General features: G+C 45.7%; 1 protein-coding gene across 2 annotated transcripts in view; it reads left to right on the top strand.

The window, feature by feature from the left end:
• Positions 1–14,627, top strand: part of LOC104371621 (zinc finger SWIM domain-containing protein 6) — a 229,748-nt gene extending 215,121 nt beyond the window's left edge. For both annotated transcript variants that reach the window (XM_086630223.1, XM_086630224.1), the window contains 2 exons: positions 5,846–5,927; positions 13,765–14,627. In XM_086630223.1, coding sequence (XP_086486349.1) covers positions 5,846–5,927; positions 13,765–14,627 — 945 coding nt within the window. The remainder of the gene's footprint in view (positions 1–5,845; positions 5,928–13,764) is intronic.
• Positions 14,628–21,075: the final 6,448 nt, after the last annotated feature.

Genomic DNA, 21,075 nt, shown 5'->3' with positions numbered 1-21,075 from the left:
GAAAACACACCTGATTAACAGAGGGCTCAGAGGCTGGTGCCACCCACAGAAATTTGGTTTCTTTGATCATGGGGAGGCTTTCACAGAACCAGGTCTGATGGCAACTGATGGATTTCAACTGTCTCAAAGGTGGAAAAGGATTCTTGTTCATGAGCTGGCGGGGCTCATCAAGAGGGCTTTAAGCTAGGTTTGAAGGGGGAGGGGGATATAACTAGGCTCAGTAAACTAGGCTCAGGGAATAAGGCCTCCCACCCCCCTAGGGTGAAATCGGCATGCTCAGCTGGCTCTCTGAAATGCCTGTACACCAATGCACGCAGCATGGGGAACAAACAGGAGGAGTTAGAAATCTGTATTCGATCAGGGGATTATGATCTGGTAGCAATTACTGAGACTTGGTGGGACAGCTCGCGTGACTGGAATGTGGTCATGGATGGCTATGTCCTCTTCAGGAAAGACAGGCCAGCAAGGCGAGGTGGTGGAGTTGCTCTTTACGTGAGGGAGCAACTAGGGTGCATTGAGTTCTGTCCAGGGGCGGATCAGGAGCAAGTTGAGAGCTTGTGGGTGCGAATTAAAGGAGAATCTGGCATGTGTGATACTGTTATTGGTGTCTATTACAGACCACTGGATCAGGATGAGGAGGCTGATGAGGCCTTCTACAGGCAGCTGACAGTGGTCTCGCAAATGCAGGCCCTGGTTGTCATGGGGGACTTCAACTATCCTGAAAGAAGGGCGACTAAACTGGTCAAGGGGCTGGAAAATAAAACTTATGAGGAGCGGCTGAGGGAGTTGGGGCTGTTTAGCCTGGAGAAGAGGAGGCTGAGGGGAGACCTGATTACGGCCTATAAATACTTGAGAAAAGATGGTGGGGAGTTAGGGGAAGGGCTCTTTACATTAGTGATGGGAGATAGAACAAGAGGAAATGGGCATAAGCTTAGTCAGGGGAGATTCAGGTTGGATGTTAGGAAGTATTTCTTCTCTGAAAGGGTTGTCAGCCACTGGAATAAGCTGCCCAGGGAAGTGGTTGAGTCCCCATCCCTGGATGTGTTTAAGAATAGGGTGGATGAGCTACTTGAGGATATGGTTTAATGGGGATTAGGGATGGTTGGACTCGATGATCTCTAAGGTCTTTTCCAACCTAGAAATCTATGAATCTATGATATCTGCTGGAAGGCCTACTCAGCCAGCCATCCGCAGTCCAGGAGGTTCCTTCAGTGCATTGATGATAACTTCCTGATGCAAATGGTGGATGAGCCTACTAGGAGAGGAGCACTGCTGGATCTTATTCTCACTAATAAGGAGGGCCTGGTTGAGGGTAGCCTTGGTTGTAGTGACCATGAGATGGTGGAGTTCAGGATCTCATGTGGCAGGAAGAGAATACCTAGCAGAACTAGAACCCTGGACTTCAGTAGGGCCAACTTTGATCTTTTCAAACAATTGCTAGGAGAAATCCCATGGGACAGAGTACTGGAAGGTAAAGGGGCCCAAGATAGTTAGTTAGCCTTTAAGGACCTCTTCTTCCAAGCTCAAGACGTGTGCATCCCAACAGGTAGGAAGTCAAGAAAGGGTACCAAGAGACCTGCATGGTTAAATGGGGAACTGTTGGGCAAACTCAAGTGGAAAAAGAGAGTGTACAGATCATGGAAGGAGGGGCAGGCCACTTGGGAGGAATATAGGTCTGCTGTCAGAGGATGTAGGGAGGCAACTAGGAAAGCTAAGACCTCCTTGGAATTAAACCTTGCAAGAAAGGTCAAGGACAACAGAAAGGGCTTCTTCAAATACATTGCAGATAAAACTAACACTAGAGGCAATGTAGGCCCACTGGTGAATGAGGAGGGTGCCCTGGTGACAGAGGATAAGAAGAAGGCAGAGTTACTGAATGCCGCCTTTGCCTCAGTCTATACTGCTGGAGGCTACCCTGATGAGCCCCGGAACCCTGAGGCTCCTGAGGAAGTCAGGATAGAGGAGGAGTCTACCCTGGTGTCATGGTTTGATGTGGGAGGGGGCTGGGGGTTCTGGTGGCAGGAGAGGGGCTTTGCTCCCTGTGACCTCCCTGGTTTTGGAACCGGGTTAGACTTGGTTCTGGCCACCAGATCAGACTCTCATCCCCCTCAGGGTTGAGCCAATCAGCGCCTCTGCGAATTGCCCTATTTAAGTCAGGACAAAGGAACTGGAAAAGGTGCTTTGCCCAGGAGCGAGGAGAGAAGGGAGGAGGGCACTGCTCCCTGGCTCCCGGCCGGGCAGCTGCCTGCGTCGGGCTGGCGCCGCCCACTGAGGATGGTGGCGGCGGAGCCGGCTGGAGAACTCGGGGGCACCCCACTCCCAGGGTGCCCACTGGGCTGAGTTCACCTGGAGAGGACTGAGATCTGAGAGAAACAGCTGCATCAACACCACGTCAGTGAGGATGAAGCGGGAGGAGGTGTGCTGGAGCTGAGTTTCCCCTGCAGCTGGTGGTGAGATAGCAGGCGGCCCCCCTGCAACCAGGACGGCCTCAGTGGAGCAGAGACCCACTTGCAGCCTGTGGAGGGAAGATGCCTGAGCCTGAGGACGGTCGTGTTGGGACGCACGACAAGGTAGAGAGGTATCTGGAGTCTGCGTGACGACCCACGCTGGAGCGAGTGGCTACAACTCCCTAAGAATCCGAGACTGTGGTAAAGCCCACACTGGGGCAATCCGTGGCAAAGGATTGCACCCTGTGGGCTGGACTCACGCTGGAGAAGTTTGTGGATTTTTCCTTGTGAGTAGGGGATCCATTGGAGCAGGGAAAAAGGGTGTAAGGACTCCTCCTCCTTTAAGAAAGAAGCAGCAGTAACAGCACGGAATGAACTGACCTGCACTCCCCCAGTCCCTGCCCCCTGTGCCGTTGGGGGAAGGAGGTAGAGCCGGGAGGAAAAGGAAAGGGGGGGGGAGGTGTCGGTTTTGAGATCTGGCTTTGTTTCTTTTTATCCTCTCAAGTAACCGGTTTTGTTTCCCTTTGTCCTTTTAAGTAACCATTAATAAACTGTTTTGTTTTGAGAAACCCAAGTCTGTTTTGCCCGGGACCATGGTTGGTGGGTGCTCCCTCTGTTCTTGTCTCATCCCTCAGTCCCTTTATTATATTTTTTTCCTCTCCACTTTACTGGAGAAGGAGCGACTGTGTGAGTTTTAGTTGCTGGATTGGCCTAAAACCACGACACCTGGTTGATGAGGACTTGGTTAGGGACCAGTTAATCAACCTGGCCATCCATAAATCCATGGGTCCTGATGGGATGCACCAGCGGGTGCTGAGGGAGCTGGCGGATGTCATTGCCAGGCCACTCTCCATCATCTTTGCTAAATCGTGGGGAATGGGAGAGATGCCTGAGGACTGGAGGAAAGCAAATGTCACTCTGGTCTTCAAAAAGGGCAAGAAGGAAGACCCAGGTAACTATAGACCGGTCAGCCTCACCTCCATCCCTGGAAAGATGATGGAACAACTTATCCTTGGTGCTGTCTCTAGGCATATCAAGGATAAGAGGGTCATTAGGGGCAGTCAACATGGCTTCACTAAGGGAAAGTCATGCTTGACAAACCTGATAGCCTTTTATGAGGACATCACCCAGTGGGTGGATGATGGTAGAGCAGTGGATGTGGTCTGTCTTGACTTCAGTAAAGCATTTCATAGATTTTCATAGATTTCATAGATTTTCTGGGTTGGAAAATACCTTAGAGATCATCCAGGCCAACCGTCCCTAATCTCCCATTAAACCATATCCCTAAGTATTTGACACAGTCTCCCACAGCATCCTCACAGCTAAACTGAGGAAGTGTTGTCTGGATGATCGGGTAGTGAGGTGGATTGTGAACTGGCTGAAGGATAGAAGCCAGAGAGTAGTGGTCAATGGGACAGAGCCCAGTTGGAGGCCTGTATCCAGTGGAATCCCTCAAGGGTCGGTACTGGGACCTGTATTGTTCAACATATTCATCGATGATTTGGATGAGGGAATAGAGTGCATGGTCAGCAAGTTGGCTGATGACACTAAACTGGGAGGAGTGGCTGACACACTTGAAGGCTGTGCTGCCATTCAGAGAGACCTGGATAGGCTGGAGAGTTGGACGGGGAGAAATTTAATGAAATGCAACAAGGGCAAGTGTAGTCTTGCATCTGGGTAAGAACAATCCCATGTACCAGTACAAGTTGGGGACTGAACTGTTGGGGAACAGCACAGGAGAAAGGGACCTGGGGGTCCTGGTGGACAGCAGGATGACCATGAGCCAGCAATGTGCCCTTGTGGCCAAGAAGGCCAGTGGCATCCTGGGGTGTATTAGAAGGGGTGTGGTTAGTAGGTCAAGAGAGGTTGTCCTCCCCCTCTACTCTGCCCTGGTGAGGCCGCATCTGGAATATTGTGTCCAGTTCTGGGCCCCTCAGTTCAAGAAGGACAAGGAACTGCTTGAGAGAGTCCAGTGCAGGGCCACAAAGATGATGAAGGGAGTGGAGCATCTCCCTTATGAGGAAAGGCTGAGGGAGCTGGGTCTCTTTAGCTTGGAGAAGAGGAGACCTCATGAGGGGGGGACCTCATTAATGTATATAAATATGTAAAGGGTGACTGTCATGAGGATGGAGCCAGGCTCTTCTCAGTGGCATCCAATGATAGGACAAGGGGAAATGGATATAAGCTGGAACATAGGAGGTTCCGCTTAAACATGAGGAAGAACTTCTTCCCAGTAAGGGTAACAGAACACTGGAACAGGCTGCCCAGAGAGGTTGTGGAGTCTCCTCTGGAGATGTTCAAAACCCGCCTGGATGCGTTCTTGTGTGATCTGATCTAGGTGGTCCTGCTCTGGCAGGGGGATTGGACTAGATGATCCTTTGAGGTCCCTTCCAATCCCTAACATTCTGTGATTCTATAAGGGTATGGATTGGGAACCCTCTTACAAATGCTGCTGACTCCAAGGTGGTTTGTGAGTGCGTTTTTGAGTTAATATGTAAAGATCATCACTGAAAGCTCTGATTGACCTATTATGCTCTTTGTTTAATTGCTACAAATAGTAATACCATGGTATGATCACTGATATTGTAAGGGGAAAACTACTTGCTTTCTTCGTTTAGATGTCTGTGAGGTCTGTCCAGTTAGCTGAAACAAGCTTTCCATGCAATTTCCATGCAGTGTTTGTTTTTCAGCATAAACATATTTGCCCATGTTTTGAGAAACAGCATAGGTAATATCTGCAAGTCATGTAAAATATGGGCACTGCAATCAAAGCTTCAATTCCTTTTTCTATGGTTCTAATGGTTTTACAATGGAACTTCTTTGCAGGGACTTCTTGTTCAGAGAGGGAAATCAACCGCTATGAACTTACTAATAATATCTGGTTGTATCTGGAAGTGTGTGTGTGTATATATATATATCTTTGCAGCATAAGCAGCCGTTCACATCACACTACACTTTAACTCCTGTCTGTATTGTTGAAGTCAATGAAAAAAAAAAATGCAGCTGAGGGAAAAATTAGATGGGTTAGTTTGCCCAACAAGGGTTGACACCTACCCCTTTAAAGACTAACATACATAGAGGGAGGAGACACAATATAATTTAATTTGAATAATTATTAATTTATTGTGCTTTTTTGTTGTTTGGAGGCGGAGGGGGCTTTTCTCCTCTAGCCTTGAAGGACCTGCAGTTGGAATTACTCTCTATATGCTTTTCTAAGATAGCTAAGCAGTATTTATCAAGTCTTTTGACATATCAGCCAGAAAGAGATAACAGAGTGGAGAGGGAAAGAGGCTGCCATTTTTGACCTCAGTGTATTTGAATAACTTAAATCCCCATTGGCATGTTGTATTGGTTTTGCAATAGGATTAATTTGTATTTTGTTTGTGTTGGTTTAATAGGTGATGCGAATGACACTGTCAACACTGAATTGGCGACGGCGGGAAATGGTGAGGTGGTTGGTAACATGTGCAACAGAAGTAGGTATGTTCTGAGATGCTTCTCAAGGATTTTTGACAGCTAATCTTAGAGGGCTTGATCTTGTTTGTCAACACCCAGACTGCAAATGTCTCCCACTTTCTGTTCATCTATAAAATTCCTTTGGTTAGAAGACGTTAATTATGGCAACGATGAGTGGGTTTTTTGAGTATATGATAGAATAGGCACAGGCCAAGTGAGACAATAGTTGAGTAATGCAGTATGACTGATTTCCCCTTGTCCCCTCCATGTTGGGTTTGGGTATGAGATTGCAGCAGAGAAAAGGTTCATGGTTATTGGTTGCTACATTATACTACAACTTTGCTTGCTCTGAAAGGCGAGGCTCCAAAAGACTGGTGAGAGTGCTATCTGGTCAGCTGTGGGGAAGAGGAACCAAAAAACAGGTGAATGAAATACTGAGGATGCCTCCCACTGTGTGGCAGACAAGATCTCATGAAGGGGTTCTCATTGCTTGTTGTTCGTTTTTCGGGGTTGTTTTTTTTAAGCCCCTGGGTAAATCCAAGCTTAGAGCATAATGCATCTTTGTTATGTGGCTATGACATTGTGCAGTCCTCTCATCTGCACTGGAAAGCAAACCAAACACTAATGCACCCATCCTTAACCATGTAAGGTAAAAATAAGGTGGGAGCAGTACTAGTCTCATGCTTAGAGGATAGCAGTGGGAGAATAGCGCACTCAGCAGGACATTATGTTCATTTCTGGGCTTTGCCGTATATTTCTTGTGTGCCTTGATGAAGTGTCCCTTAGCTTCTGTATTCCAGTTTACCATCTGCAAGATGAGGATACAGGATCTGAAAGTGAAGATGAGGGCATTAAAAACTGTGTAGCTGTAAAAAAAAAAAAAAAAAATAAAAAAAATCAGCAGCTGTGGTAGTGAGGACAATATAAGTACTATAAGAGAACAATAAGCTGGAACATAGGAGGTTCCACTTAAACATGAGGAAGAAGTTCTTCCCAGTAAGGGTAACAGAACACTGGAACAGGCTGCCCAGAGAGGTTGTGGAGTCTCCTTCTCTGGAGATGTGCAAAACCCGCCTGGACGCGTTCTTGTGTGATCTGATCTAGGTGGTCCTGCTCTGGCAGGGGGATTGGACTAGATGATCCTTTGAGGTCCCTTCCAATCTCTAACATCCTGTGATTCTATGATTCTGTGAATTTAGTCACTAAAGGTATTTTTGGAAAGTATGCTTCCCTACTATATTTACTTCTTTTTCATACATCTGAGTTGAATTGTATCACATAGATGCTTTTTGAGTTTCAGAACTTCAAAGGACTGCTGCTGCTTATTCTCTGGATTAGTTTATTCTTTGCTTTATGCTTAACTGGGAAATTAATGTCAGTAGCATGGGAAAATACAGCTCGCCTTTGTGTGCCCTCAGACAGAAAATGGTTTGTGTCTGCAAATTTTCATGCAATGCTCTTGTTTTATTGCTTTTATATCTTTGCTAAGGTAATTATTACTGAGACTATCTTGCAGTTATTAGTGCCTGGGTATTATTTTGTGCAGTTACATATTGGCAAACAAAATGCTAGTTTTAATATTACTTTAAATTAGTTTACATATTCTAATAGAAACATCTCATAAAGAAACTTTAATGTCACGCAAAGTACTCTTGAGACTTAATCAAATTGATAAAACAAGAAATCTATTTATTTAAATGAAGATCTGGTATTTTCTGACTATGCTGAATTTTTGCATGAGTGAAGGGGTGCACAGGAAACATCAGAGTCCTACAGAGAAAAGGACCTCTGAGTGTGGTTTAGGTGGGCTCACAGATGTGTGTAAACTGCCTCTAGCAATAGTAAGACACTCTAGTTGGCTATAAGGTTCAATTTATGGAACTCATTAGTCACTGTTTCCCCCTCGTTCCCCCTCACCACATACACATGCCAGGAATAAAGTGATACTAAGGAAAAATCTATTTCAGATAATATCCAGTAGTGCATATTGCTCAGAGTATTTCCCTAATAAGGAGTCTCCGAAGGGAGCTGCTCCGGAGCCAGCCCAACCCACTGCGGAGCAGCTGATCTTGGCACACAGGGGCTTTTCCCAAAAATGCCAGGGAATGCCGGGGGAGCGAAGAGACCCCCCAGGAGCCAGCAGCTCTCACAGGAGATGCTGACATGGTCTGGGAATTGCCAGAGCAACGGTGGTTACTCCCACCCCTACAAAAATGAGCCCAGGGAGCATGAGCAACCAGGAGCGTGGCGAACAGAGCGGGCAAAAAGGGCATGGCGCGGCAGTCAGGGCGTGGCGCGGCAGTTTACGCGACAGTTCGTGAGGAAGGGCGCGGGAGAAGGGTGCAGTCAGGCTGCCCGCTCAAGAGGTGAGTTTAGTTGGTGGCTGTCACCCTCTCAGAAGGTGCTCAGCTATGGTGACCACCTGGCAGAAGGCGAAGACCTCTGCACCCAGCTGGAGGGATGTGGCAGCGCAGGCAGAGCTCCCACAGAAAGACACAGCTGTCCAGGTCTCAGGCTGCAGGGAGTGCCTGAGCCTCTCCCTGGTAAGGGACGGCAGTGGTGAGAACAACTCTGAGGTGTGACCAGGTGGATGATCTGCTCAGCATGGTCGCAGAGCTGAGAGAGGAAGTAGAAAGGTTAAGGACCATCAAGGAGTCTGGGAGAGAGATAGACTGGTGGTGTCATGCTCTGCCCAACCTGAAATAGCAACAGGAAGAGCCACAAAAACAATCCCAAGACAAAGGGGATTCTGTATCCTCACCCCATCAGGCAGAAGAAAATAGCTTAAAGGAACGCAATGAACAGAAGCAAGTCCGTGCTCAGGGCAAAAGGTGAACCCCCTCCTTTCCCACCTCACCTCCCCAGGTGCCTCTGCACAACAGGTATGAGGCTCTGGAGGTGGAAGGCCCATCAATGGATGATGTGGCTGATGGTCCATCTACACCAGAGGTGTTGCCAGGGTCAGAAAGGACTACCCCCTGTTTCATGAATGCCTCCACGAAGAAGAAAAGATGGGTAATAGTTATATGTGACTCCCATCTGAGGGGCACAGAAGGTCCAATATGCTGGGCTGACCCTGCTCTGAGGGAAGTCTGCTGCCTCCCTGGAGCCCAGGTTAAGGACATCGCTAGGAAACTTCCTAACCTGGTACGGCCCACGGACTACTATCCTTTACTGCTCTTCCATGTGAGTGGTGATGAAGCTGCTACATGAAGTCCAAGGGCGATCAAGAGAGACTTCAGGGCCGTGGGAAAGCTGGTAAGAGGATCTGGGGCACAGGTTATCTTTTCTTCCATCCTTCCAGTTGCAAGCAGTGACACTGGAAGAAGTAAATGCATCCAGTCAATTAATATGTGGCTCCGTGGCTGGTGTCATCACCACAATTTTGGCTTTTTTGACAATGGGATGGGCCACACAGCACCAGGCTTGCTGGGACCGGATGGGACTTGCCTTTCTCAGAGGGGATCAAGGGTCTTAGCACAACAGCTAGCGGGGCTCATTGACAGGGCTTTAAACTAGATTTGAAGGGGTGGGGGGTAATACTAAGCTTGATCAAGATCTGCTGGAAGCACCTGAAGAGCAGCAGAAAGGAATTCCAGCCACTCCAGCCAGGAAGTCAGATTCATCTGGGGCCCAAATTAAATACTTCTATGCAAATGCAGGCGGCATGGGGAATAAGCAAGAGGAGTTAGAAGTGTGTGTGCGCCTGCAGGAATATGATCTTATTGTCATCACAGAGACGTCGTGGGATGAATCCTTTGACTGGAGTGTCAGAATGGAAGGGTACAGGCTCTTTAGGAAGGACAGGCAGGGGAGAAGAGGAGGAGGGGTTGCCCTCTATGTCAAAGACCAGCTGGAGTGCATGGAGCTGCACCTGGGGATGGAGGAGGAGCCCACTGAGAGCTTATGGGTCAGGATTAAAGGGAGGGCAGGGACAGGGGACATAGTAGTAGGGGTCTACTACAGGCCACCTGACCAGGAAGACCGAGTGGATGAGGCCCTCTACAGACAGATAGGACCAGCCTCATGTTCATGAGCCCTGGTCCTCATGGGGGACTTCCACCACTCCAATATCTGTTGGAAGGACAACACAGCAGGGCATAGGCAATCCAGGAGGTTCCTGGAATGTATTGATGATAACTTCCTTCTCCAAGTGGTAGAGGAATCAAGGAGGAGAGGTACTTTGCTGGACCTTGTTCTCACCTATAAGGATGGACTGGTGGGGAATGTGATGCTCAAGAGCAGCCTTGGCTGCAGTGACCATGAAATGGTGGAGTTCAAGATCCTTATGGAGGATGGAGGCGAGGAGGGTGCACAGCAAGCTCACTACCCTGGATTTCAGGAGAGCAGACTTTGACCTCTTCAGGGGTCTCCTTGGTAGAGTACAATGGGATGAAGCCCTGGAGGGAAGAGGGGCCCAAGAAAGCTGGCTAATATTCAAGGATCACCTCCTCCAAGCTTAGGAGCAGTGCATCCCAACAAAGAGGAAGTGAGGCAGGAACACCAGGAGGCCTACATGGATGAACAAGGAGCTCCTGGACCAACTCAAGCACAAAAAGGAAGCCTACAGAGGGTGGAAGCAAGGACGGGTAACCTGAGAAGAATACAGAGAAATTGTCCGAGCAGCCAGAGATCAGGTTAGGAAAGCTAAAGCCCTGATAGAGTTAAATCTGGCCAGGGATATGAAGGGCAACAAGAAAAACTTTTGTAGGTATGTCAGTGATAAAAGGAGATCTAGGGAAAATGTGGGCCTGCTCCAGAAGGAAACGGGAGACCTAGTTACTTGGGATATAGAATCATAGAATGGTTCGGTTTGGAAGGGGCCTTAAAGATCATCTAGTTCCAACCCCCCTGCCATGGGCAGGGACACCCTTCACTACACCAGGTTGCTCAAAACCTCATCCAACCTGGCCTTGAACACTTCCAGGGATGGGGCAGCCACAACTTCTCTAGGCAGCCTGTTCCAGTGCCTCAACACCCTCTGAGTGAAAAATTTCTTCCTTATATCTAATCTAAATCTACCCTCTTTCAATTTAAAGTCATTGCCCCTTGTCCTATCACTACATGCCCTTGTAAAAAGTCCCTCTCCAGCTTTCCTGTAGGCCCCCTTTAAGTACTGGAAGGCTGCAATAAGATCACCCTGGAGCCTTCTCTTCTCCAGGCTGAACAGCCCCAACTCTCTCAGCCTGTCTTCATAGCAGAGGTGTTCCAGCCCTTGGATCATCTTCGTGGCCCTCCTCTGGACTCGCTCCAACAGCTCCATGTCCTTCTTGTGTTGAGGACTCCAGAGCTGAACACAGTATTCCAGGTGGGGGTCTCATGAGAGCAGAGTAGAGGGGCAGAGTCACCTCCCTCAACCTGCTGGCCACACTGCTTTGGATGCAGCCCAGAACATGGTTGGCTTTCTGGGCTGCAAGCACACATTGCTGGCTCATGTTGAGCTTCTCATCCACCAGCACTCCCAAGTCCTTTTCCTCAGGGCTGCTCTCAATCCATTCTCTGCCCAGCCTGTCCTTGTGCTTGGGATTGCCCTGACCCACATGCAGGACCTTGCACTTGGCCTTGTTGAACTTCATGAGGTTCTCACAGGCCCACCTCTCCAGCCTGTCAAGGTCCCTCTGGATGGCATCCCTTCCCTCCAGTGTGTCCACAACACTACACAACTTGGTGTCATCAGCAAACTTGCTGAGGGTGCACTCGATCCCGCTGTCCATGTCTCCAACAAAGATGTTAAATATCCCTGGCCCCAGTACTGACCCCTGAGGAACACCACTTGTCACTGGCCTCCACTTGGACATTGAACCGTTGACCACAACTCTTTGAGTGCAACCATCCAGCCAATTCCTTATCCACCGAGTGGTCCATCCATCAAATCCATGTCTTTCCAGTTTAGAGACATGGATGTTGTGTGGGACAGTCTCAAATGCTTTGGATAAGTCCAGGTAGACAATGTCAGTTGCTCTTCCCCTATCCAGTAATGCTTTAACCTCATCATAAAAGGCCACCAAATTAGTCAGGCAGGATTTGCCCTTAGTGAAGCCATGTTGGCTTGATGTCCAAGTGTGGAGGCCAGTGACGAGTGGTGTTCCTCTGGGGTCAGTTTTGGGTCCATTGCTATTTAACATCTTTGTTGGTGACATGGACAGTGGGATTGAGTGCACCCTCAGCAAGTTTGCAGATGACACCAAGTTATGTAGTGTTGTGGACACGCTGGAGGGAAGGGATGCCATCCAGAAGGGACCCAGACAGACTGGAGAGGTGGGCCTGTGAGAACCTCATGAAGTTCAACAAGGCCAAGTGCAAGGTCCCTGCACGTGGGTTGGGGCAATCCCAAGCATAAGCACAGGCTGGGTGGAGAATGGATTGAGAGCAGCCCTGAGGAGAAGGACTTAGGAGTGCTGGTGGATGAGAAGCTCAACATGAGATGGCAATTATAGATATTACCCAGCTGGCTTGAATTGATAATTATCTAATTAAGGTTTAGGCCCTGCCTACAAAAGGCAGGCCATTTCCTCCTGGCTGTGGAAGATGCAATGACATCCTTGGGGTAGCAGCAGCAGCAGCAGCCGCCGCCGCCGCCGCCGCCGCCGCCGCCGCCGCCGCCGCCTAGGCTGGAGACCAACAGGCAATGTGTGCTTGCAGCCCAGAAACCCAACCATGTCCTGGGCTGCATCCAAAGCACTGTTGGCATCAGGTTGAGGGAGGTGATTCTGCCCCTCTACTCTGCTCTCGTGAGACCCCACCTGGAATATTGCATTCAGCTCTGGAGCCCCCAACACAAGAACGGCATGGAGTTGTTGGAGGAAGTCCAGAGGAGGGCCACGAAGATGATCCGAGGGCTGGAGCGCCTCTGCTATGAAGACAGGCTGAGAGAGTTGGGGCTGTTCAGTCTGAAGAAGAGAAGGCTCCAAGGAGATCTTATAGTAGTCTTCCAGTACCTCAAGGGGACCTACAGGAAAGCTGGAGAGGGACTTTTTACAAGGGCATGTAGTGATAGGACAAGGGGTAATGGATTTGAACTGAAAGAGGGCAGATTTAGAGTGGATGTAAGGAAGAAATATTTTACAATGAGAGTGGTGAAGCACTGGAACAGGTTGCCCAGAGAACTTGTGGCTGCCCCATCCCTGGCAGTGTTCAAGGCCAGGTTGGATGAGGCTTTGAGCAACCTGGTGTAGTGGAGGGTTTCCCTGCCCATGACAGGGGAGTTGGAACTAGATGATCTTTGAGGTCCCTTCCAACCCTAAGCATTCTATGATGTTATGATCCTGTGATCTTATGATCTTGATGTTCAGGCGCATATGAATTTTTTACAAGATGTATCTGAAAAGCCTGTTGGGACGGCATGGGGGTTAGGAATTTTTTTTTTAAGGTGTGCTTAGTATTAAATGCCATGGTGTTCTATTAAATGAGATATTTAGCATACTTTCATATTCTTTTGTGCATGCACATGTGCATGCCTTGAGATGAACATTGAGAAAAGAAGTCAAAATTGCCTTTTAAGTGTTTAGTGTGAGAGCTGCTTTTGAGTCATGTGATGAGAACAAATGAGCCAGAAGTTGTTATCCAAATTGTCTTAGATAACAAGTAAAACAGCTCAGTTGTCGCACCAGGGGATTAAAGTTTGTCTTGCAGGCTTTTTTGTTATTATCTGCATTTCCATGATTGCTACAGAGTTCGCACAGTACCCTTCATTTTGCAGTTCTTCCCCCCCCCCATGTTATCTGGTTTAGCCTTTCTTGCTGAAGCACGTCTCCTCGGATGTACTGGCAACCTCTTAGACTTTGAAAATGTAATCTCTTGTTGAACATTTGTGTCTGCTAGGTTTTATCGGTTGTGACTAATCCTTTCTTTCTCTCCCCAGGTGTTTATGCACTGGATAGTATCATGCAAAACTGGTTTACACTTTTCACTCCAACAGAAGCCACTAGTATTGTTGCTACAACAGTGATGTCCAACAGCACCATTGTCCGTCTGCATCTGGACTGCCATCAGCAGGAGAAGTTGGCTGGCAGTGCTAGGACGCTTGCTCTACAGTGTGCCATGAAGGATCCTCAAAACTGTGCCCTCTCTGCACTGACCTTATGTGAAAAGGATCACATAGCTTTTGAGACTGCTTACCAAATTGTTCTAGATGCTGCTACAACCGGCATGAGCTACTCACAGCTTTTTACTATAGCACGATACATGGAGCACCGTGGTTATCCCATGCGGGCCTACAAGCTGGCCACTTTGGCCATGGCACATCTCAACCTGAGTTACAATCAGGACACACACCCTGCCATTAATGACGTTCTGTGGGCATGTGCGCTCAGCCACTCCCTTGGGAAAAATGAGCTAGCAGCTATAATACCTCTGGTGGTCAAAAGTGTCAAATGTGCAACAGTACTGTCAGATATTTTGCGTAGGTGTACTTTGACCACTCCTGGCATGGTGGGACTTCATGGAAGGAGGAACTCTGGTAAGCTCATGTCACTGGACAAAGCCCCTTTAAGACAACTTTTGGATGCCACTATTGGAGCCTACATTAATACAACTCATTCGCGTCTCACTCACATCAGCCCACGACACTATAGTGAGTTTATCGAGTTCCTCAGCAAGGCCCGAGAGACCTTCTTAATGGCTCATGATGGACACATCCAGTTTACACAGTTTATTGACAACTTAAAACAAATCTACAAAGGCAAAAAGAAACTGATGATGTTGGTCCGTGAGCGGTTTGGTTGATGAAAATGAGGGGGGTGGGGGGGGTGGTTTGTTTTTACTTGAGCCTACCTTTGTATCCTTTTGAACTTAAACAAACAGAGCCACACTGATATATGTGTATAGTTATATTGAGTTTTCAAACTAAAATGTCATGTTGTGAAAGTTTGTGTGTTTATTTTTTTTTCTGTTTTGTGTGAGAGGTTAAAAAAGGTTTGGTTTACACTGAGTATATGTTGTCAAGTGGCAAAAGCCCACATCACTCTCCTGTTCTTTCTGTATATGTTCACAACCTCAAAAGCAAACATATATTGCAATGGCTTTAAAAACCAAACCAAACACCTCCATCCCGTGATAAGTACCTCGAATGGATTCAGCTTTACTCCTTTGTAACTCATCCTTACATTTCAGCATATTTAAACAAACCAACAAATGAAATACTAATAGTTAAAAGGCTGACCATGTGGCTTTGCAGTGCTGTTCATCCAGAAGCATGGCACACAATGCTTGTGCATGTGGAAACTTAGCGACTGTCAACATACATTCTCAGGGATTTATCAAAAAATAAAAAAAGAATGAGAGCATTTATTGTACTGTATATATATTATAGTATATGTCTGAATATTGAAAAAATATAAAATTAATTTATTAAAAAAAAATCTATGTAATGCAAAATACTTGAAGCTGCAGTAGCATGGTTTTAAACAAAAAAGAAAACCTATCTGAAGGACTAAAGTGCGTCTTGCTTCAGGGTTGGCTCAGGTGGTGAACTATATGCTGGGCATCTATGCAGAGCCACATTTTGGATTGCATGGTTGGACTGATACTTATTGGGGGAATCTTTTATATATATATATTTATACAACCCATGTATACATATATATGTATACACACATGCTTTTAACAGGCACTATAGTAAAGAAGGACAACAAAAAATAAACAGCCAGAGCAGCAAGCCTTAGCATTAAGAATATGGTATGCCAGAATCAGGGTTTGTGCCTCCTAGCCTAGGAAACTTAAAGAACTATCCTTTTTGACACAAAACACAAAATGATTGACATGATACATTACATCTTTGCAGTGAGCTAATAATAAGCTAATCTTTGTGCACAAATATATATATATTATATATATATTCTGCATAGATATTTTGACTTTGTGCAGGACGAAGTTGTGTAGGTATGACTGTTCTACTTTTCCATTTGTTTTTTTTTAATATATTTTATTTTCTCTAGAATTATTCAAACAAAAGCAGCCTTCTATCTTGCCTTGTCTTAATGCTTTAAAATAACCAAACTGGAGATCTAACTACCAAACCGTTCATTATATTATTAAATACCAACTTTGATTACAGTATAGTGTCTTTACTTTAGCTGATGGTTCTGTATCCTTGTGCTTTTTAAAGCAATTTTTATGTTTTGGTGCAAAAGTTGTCCAGTGTCTCTTGTTCACTTCATTAGAGAACATGCTAGAGGTATGTTTGTAGGTATTTTTGTTTAGAAAAACTGTTCATGCTCTCCATTTTATTTATTATAATAGGTAAAAAAGTTGTACTTCATCACCCATGTAAACATGCTCATGAAGTTGAAAGTAATTAAGATTTGATACACTGATATCAATTTATTTATGTAACTAAATCACTGTTTTATAAACTTGTTAATGATCAACTTTTTTTTGTTTTGATTAAAATTAGTTTTTTGAAAGTTTATTTTGCTTCCTTTATGGCATCTGTTACTGGAGTTGAATTGTGTATGGATAGTTCATAGATTTTAAATGCTCAGCTTGCAACTTTGGTGCATTGTGGTGATAAGCAATATGACCACCAAGACCAGAAAAGAAATGTTTTGTTCCTCAAAAATCTGCTGAGGAATGGTAGTGTTCACAATTGCAACAGCTCCTTTGCTGATGGAAGATGACCTGGTACATCAGAGGGACCAAATGCTGCCTGTGATTGAAGATGCGTGGTCTATACAATGAACTGTAAGCCTTGACGTATTGCCCTGGTGAGATGGAAGTGTGTGGGGACATGTTCCCACTCAGTGGATTATTTGGGTGACCATGAGAGTTGAGATGTGCTGCAAATATACACAAGGACAGTTCTTGCTGTTCTTTGGCTTTTCTAAAGCATTTTGTATATTCTGAACTGTGCAACTCGCTCCACCTAGCATAGAGTTCCTGCTCACCAGCTGACAGCCAACATTTCTGCTTTTTGGAGCCTTTGTAAGATTTGCATAAGTTTTCCAGCCCTCAGTGAATAATGGAATACAGCATGGTTGAAAATTGAAGAGGAGCTTTCTGCTTTACCAAGATCTTTATCATCTTAGGTATGTTTTATTTGACTACATGATCTGAACACCTTCACTTTCTTTTTTTAGTATCTTCAGCTGAAAAGAGAATTAACACGCAGCAAGCAACTATCAGAGATGCCAGTGTACCCATGAATTCTGACAGTGAGACTTGAGTCACTGGAAGATTAAGGAGGAAAAGGTCTGAATCTTTGTACAACTTGTCATGTAAAATATGAGTCTTTACCAAGCCTTGCTAACAGCTGAGTTGTCCTGACCTGGTAGTACTAACATTCTGTAGCTTCTGCAACTTCTTTCCTTTCCAAGTATTGAATCATCATTGTGCGTTTGCTTCGTTACTTTGTCCTAGATTAATTTTCTGCTACAGACAATAAGGAACAAGAAGGATACTTCATTCTGTAATAGGGTTTGCATGAACGTTGAGGGGTTTTTGCCTCTTACAAATAATTCAGTATTATGGATATTGTGGATTATGTAGATTGCAAAACTGAAGCCTATTTGAAGACAAAGTCTTTAGAATTAAATGCAATCTTGATGGTTGCCACCTGCTTTTGACAAGCACAATGGCTTATTCTTCTTTCAGAACTGATCAAAGTTTATTTGACTTTTTTTCATGACTGATTGAAATCTCTCCTCAGTGGTGCTGTGCAGCGCAGTTCACACCATGTTAAAAGCCCTCGTGGACCAACAGATGCTTGCCCCATGTCTCTAGCAAACATGTCTAGATATGTACTGCTCTTGTTTTTGTGGAGGTAGGAAGAGCCCAGGAAAGAGATTCCATGAAAAAAAGCCTGAGGACTCTTTTGGTGAAAACTAATCAAATATTTATAAAACTATAGATTGGAATTAATTTTGTAGCATAAGGAAGCCTGGTCAAAATATAATGTCTCAAATACCTTATCTTCTTTTCAGAGCCATATACTTGAGATACGCAACTGAACACTTGCTATCGTTGTTGCAAAATGCTATGGTGCTTTTCAACACTCCTTTAAATGAAACTTTTTTTTTTTTTTGTAAATCCAGGATTGCTGTTCAGTCGTGAAGGGAACTGAGCATGATTATTCCATATCATAGGCTACCGCTGAATCTTCATTCTTTTGATGGGTTGAGTGAAATCCTGAAAGATGTGATATTACTTCTGTATTATGAGACTGTCTTGCAGCCCAAGAAACTGACTTTTACTCATAAGTTTGTTTTCAGATTTCTTTTATAGTCTATTGATTCTGCCAGAACAGAAGCCAGCAGAGATTTTTCTTACCCAAATTACATTACCTTCATTTAGCTTTTTGGTGTTTCAATGCTTACTTAATTTCCACGTATGTTTTTCCCATTAGAGAAAATGGCACAACTTTTCAGCATGAAAAAAGACAGACACATATGGGAGACTCAGACTTTAGATACTAAGGTGCAACTGAAACCCAAGACAGCTTCCCTTGGAATACTTTGTGTCTTATTCTCAAAATCTTTTGGTTTTAATGCTAGGGCAGTGAAGCTAAACCTGGATTGCATGTACACGACAAAGAATTTATAAGATTGATTGAGAGAAATTGCAGGTAGTATTCTGAGGCTAGAGCTGCAACTAGAAGACTGGAACTGTATATCACCATGGCTGTCTAGTAGAACAGATGGAGCACTTTCAAGACAGTGAATCTGCTAATATGCACAATCAGTGCTTTGGATGACCAGTCAACAGTTTTTGCAGAACAGATGATTTTTTTTTTTTTTTTTTTTAATATACAGAAGTGAAATTGGCTTCCTAGTATTTTTAAGTATAGAAGTGTGGTGAGTTGAACCTGGCTGAAAGCCAGGTGCCCATCAAAGCCACTCTATCACTCCCCCTCCTCAGCTGGACAGGGGAAAGAAAATACAATGAAAGGCTTGTGGGTCAAGATAAGGACAGGGAGGGAGAGATTGCTCACTAATTACTGTCACAGGCAAAACACTCGACTTGGGGAAATTAGTTTATTGCCAATCAAATCAGAGTAGGGTAATGAGAAACAAAACCAAATCTTAAAAACACCTTCCCCCCACCCCTCCCTTCTGCAGTTCTTCATGAACTGTTCCAGCATGGGTCTCCCATGAGGTCACAAGTCCTGCCAGGAAACCTGCTCCAGTGTGAGGTCCTCTCCATGGGTCCACAGGTCCTTCCAGGAGCCTGCTCCAACACAGGCTGCTCACATGGTCACAGCCTCCTTCGGGCATCCACATGCTCTGGCGTGGGATCCTCCATGTCTGCAGGTGGATATCTGTTCCATCATAAGTCTTTCATGGGCTGCAGGGCGACAGCCTGCCTCACCGTGGTCTTCACCGTGGACTATAGGGGAATCTCTTCTCTGACACCTGGAGCACCTCCTCCCTCTCCTTCACTGACCCTGCAGGGTTGTTTCTCTCACATACTCTCACTCCTCTCTCTGGCTGCAGTTTTCTCTTGCACAGTTCCCCCCCTTTCCTTCTTAAATGCGTTATCACAGAGGCACTACTACCATTGCTGGCCAGCGATGGGTCCATCTTGGAGTTGGCTAGCATTGACTCTATTGGACACAAGGGAAGCTTCTAGCAGCTTCTCACAGAAGCCACCCCTGTAGCTCCCCACTACCAAAACCTTGCCACACAAACCCAATGCATTCCACCCCTTACCTCTATGAATCACGTATTTAAGAATTATCATTAAAATTCACATTCAACACAAACTTCATTCACATCAACAAAAAGAATTCTCAACACCAAAATCAAAATAACATCACAACACTGAACAAAAGTGGACAATTTACACACAATCCATCCCTCATCCCTTCACCACAATTACAACAACATAAATTCCCCACAATCATTCCGCTCTTCAGCTGTGTTCAGTCCATGTTTTGCCCATTACCTCTCCCAATTACTATCCTTATCTTGAATTCCTCATGACCCCATGTTGGATGCCAAAAAGGACTGTGGTGAGTTGATCCTGGCTGAATGCCAGATGCCCACAAAGCTGCTCTATCACTCCCCTTTTCAGCTGGACAGGGGAGAGAAAATATAATGAAAGGCTCCTGGGTCGAGATAAGGACAGGGAGTGATCACTCACCAATTACTGTTGTTGCAGATTAATTCAGGTTAACTGAATTCTTTTAACTGTATTCTTTTGTCTGAATAGTCTTGCTTAGCACTGTTAAGAATCGTTAGGACTAATAGCCTTGTTTAGCATTAGTAGCTAAGTTTGCTGAAGCCTTAGGCCACAAGCTGCCAACTTTCACCTAGGAAAGTGGAACTTATCTTGAACTGTTGCCTAGTTACATGAAGGGAAGCCCTGAGACCAGTGCAAGCAGGAAGACAAGGGGGTCACGACTGTCAGCAGAAGCTGCAACTCCTCCAGATAAGAAACAGCTAACAGCCCACCTGGAGACAGAGAAAGAATTCAATAAGGAACAAAGAAGACCCCAGACCAAAAATTACCATTGGACCAAGAGGTGCATGCAAGGCACCTGAACAGCGCATGAAGAACAGGTGCATGGACTGTAAGGGTATAAATGCCCAGGGATTTATTTGTTCAGGATCCCTCTCCGGAGGCACCCAGCTTGAGCTGCTCCTATTGCTGTACCACTCAATTAAATTATTTCTTTTTTTTTAATCTGGAATCTGAAATCTGAGACTCTGCTGTGGGAAATCTAGGATAAAGAATTACTTTAACAGTTTGGTGACCCAGATGGGACGCTAGGTCACCATCTTTGGATCCTCTCGTCTCCAAATATCCAACTGCCAGCATTAGGTGAGTTCACCTGGGACCTTTGGAGCAGGAGGCATCGAAGGGTGAGTGTTAAAATACCCTAAGCAGACTGAGTGGAAATAGAGAAAGTTTTGCTGCAGCTTTTGGTGGTGCATGGCCTCATCAGCGTAAAGCATACAAGAAGAAGGGATTTGTGCACAGCCTGATCAGTGTAAGGCACACGTAGAAGGGAGTTTGAGTCCCTCTTAGTAACGGAAAATATAATCGTTTAGACATAAACCATTGACCAGATCTGGGACTAGGATTGGATCCAGCCGCACCTAGACTCCTCTCTGAGAGGGAGTTTAGAAAGCAAGAGGGTCCTTGCTGAACCTCGTGACTCAACGGGAAGGTCTCCCTAACAGTTTTTCCTTCTCTCTAAAGATGGGAAATGAAGTTGGCATAGAAAAGGGGACGC

The sequence above is a fragment of the Tauraco erythrolophus genome, chromosome W (assembly GCF_009769465.1).
Source record: "Tauraco erythrolophus isolate bTauEry1 chromosome W, bTauEry1.pri, whole genome shotgun sequence".
Lineage (NCBI taxonomy): Eukaryota > Metazoa > Chordata > Aves > Musophagiformes > Musophagidae > Tauraco > Tauraco erythrolophus.
The sequence above is the reverse complement of the archived record's forward strand: the minus strand, read 5'-3'. Positions and strand labels throughout refer to the sequence as shown.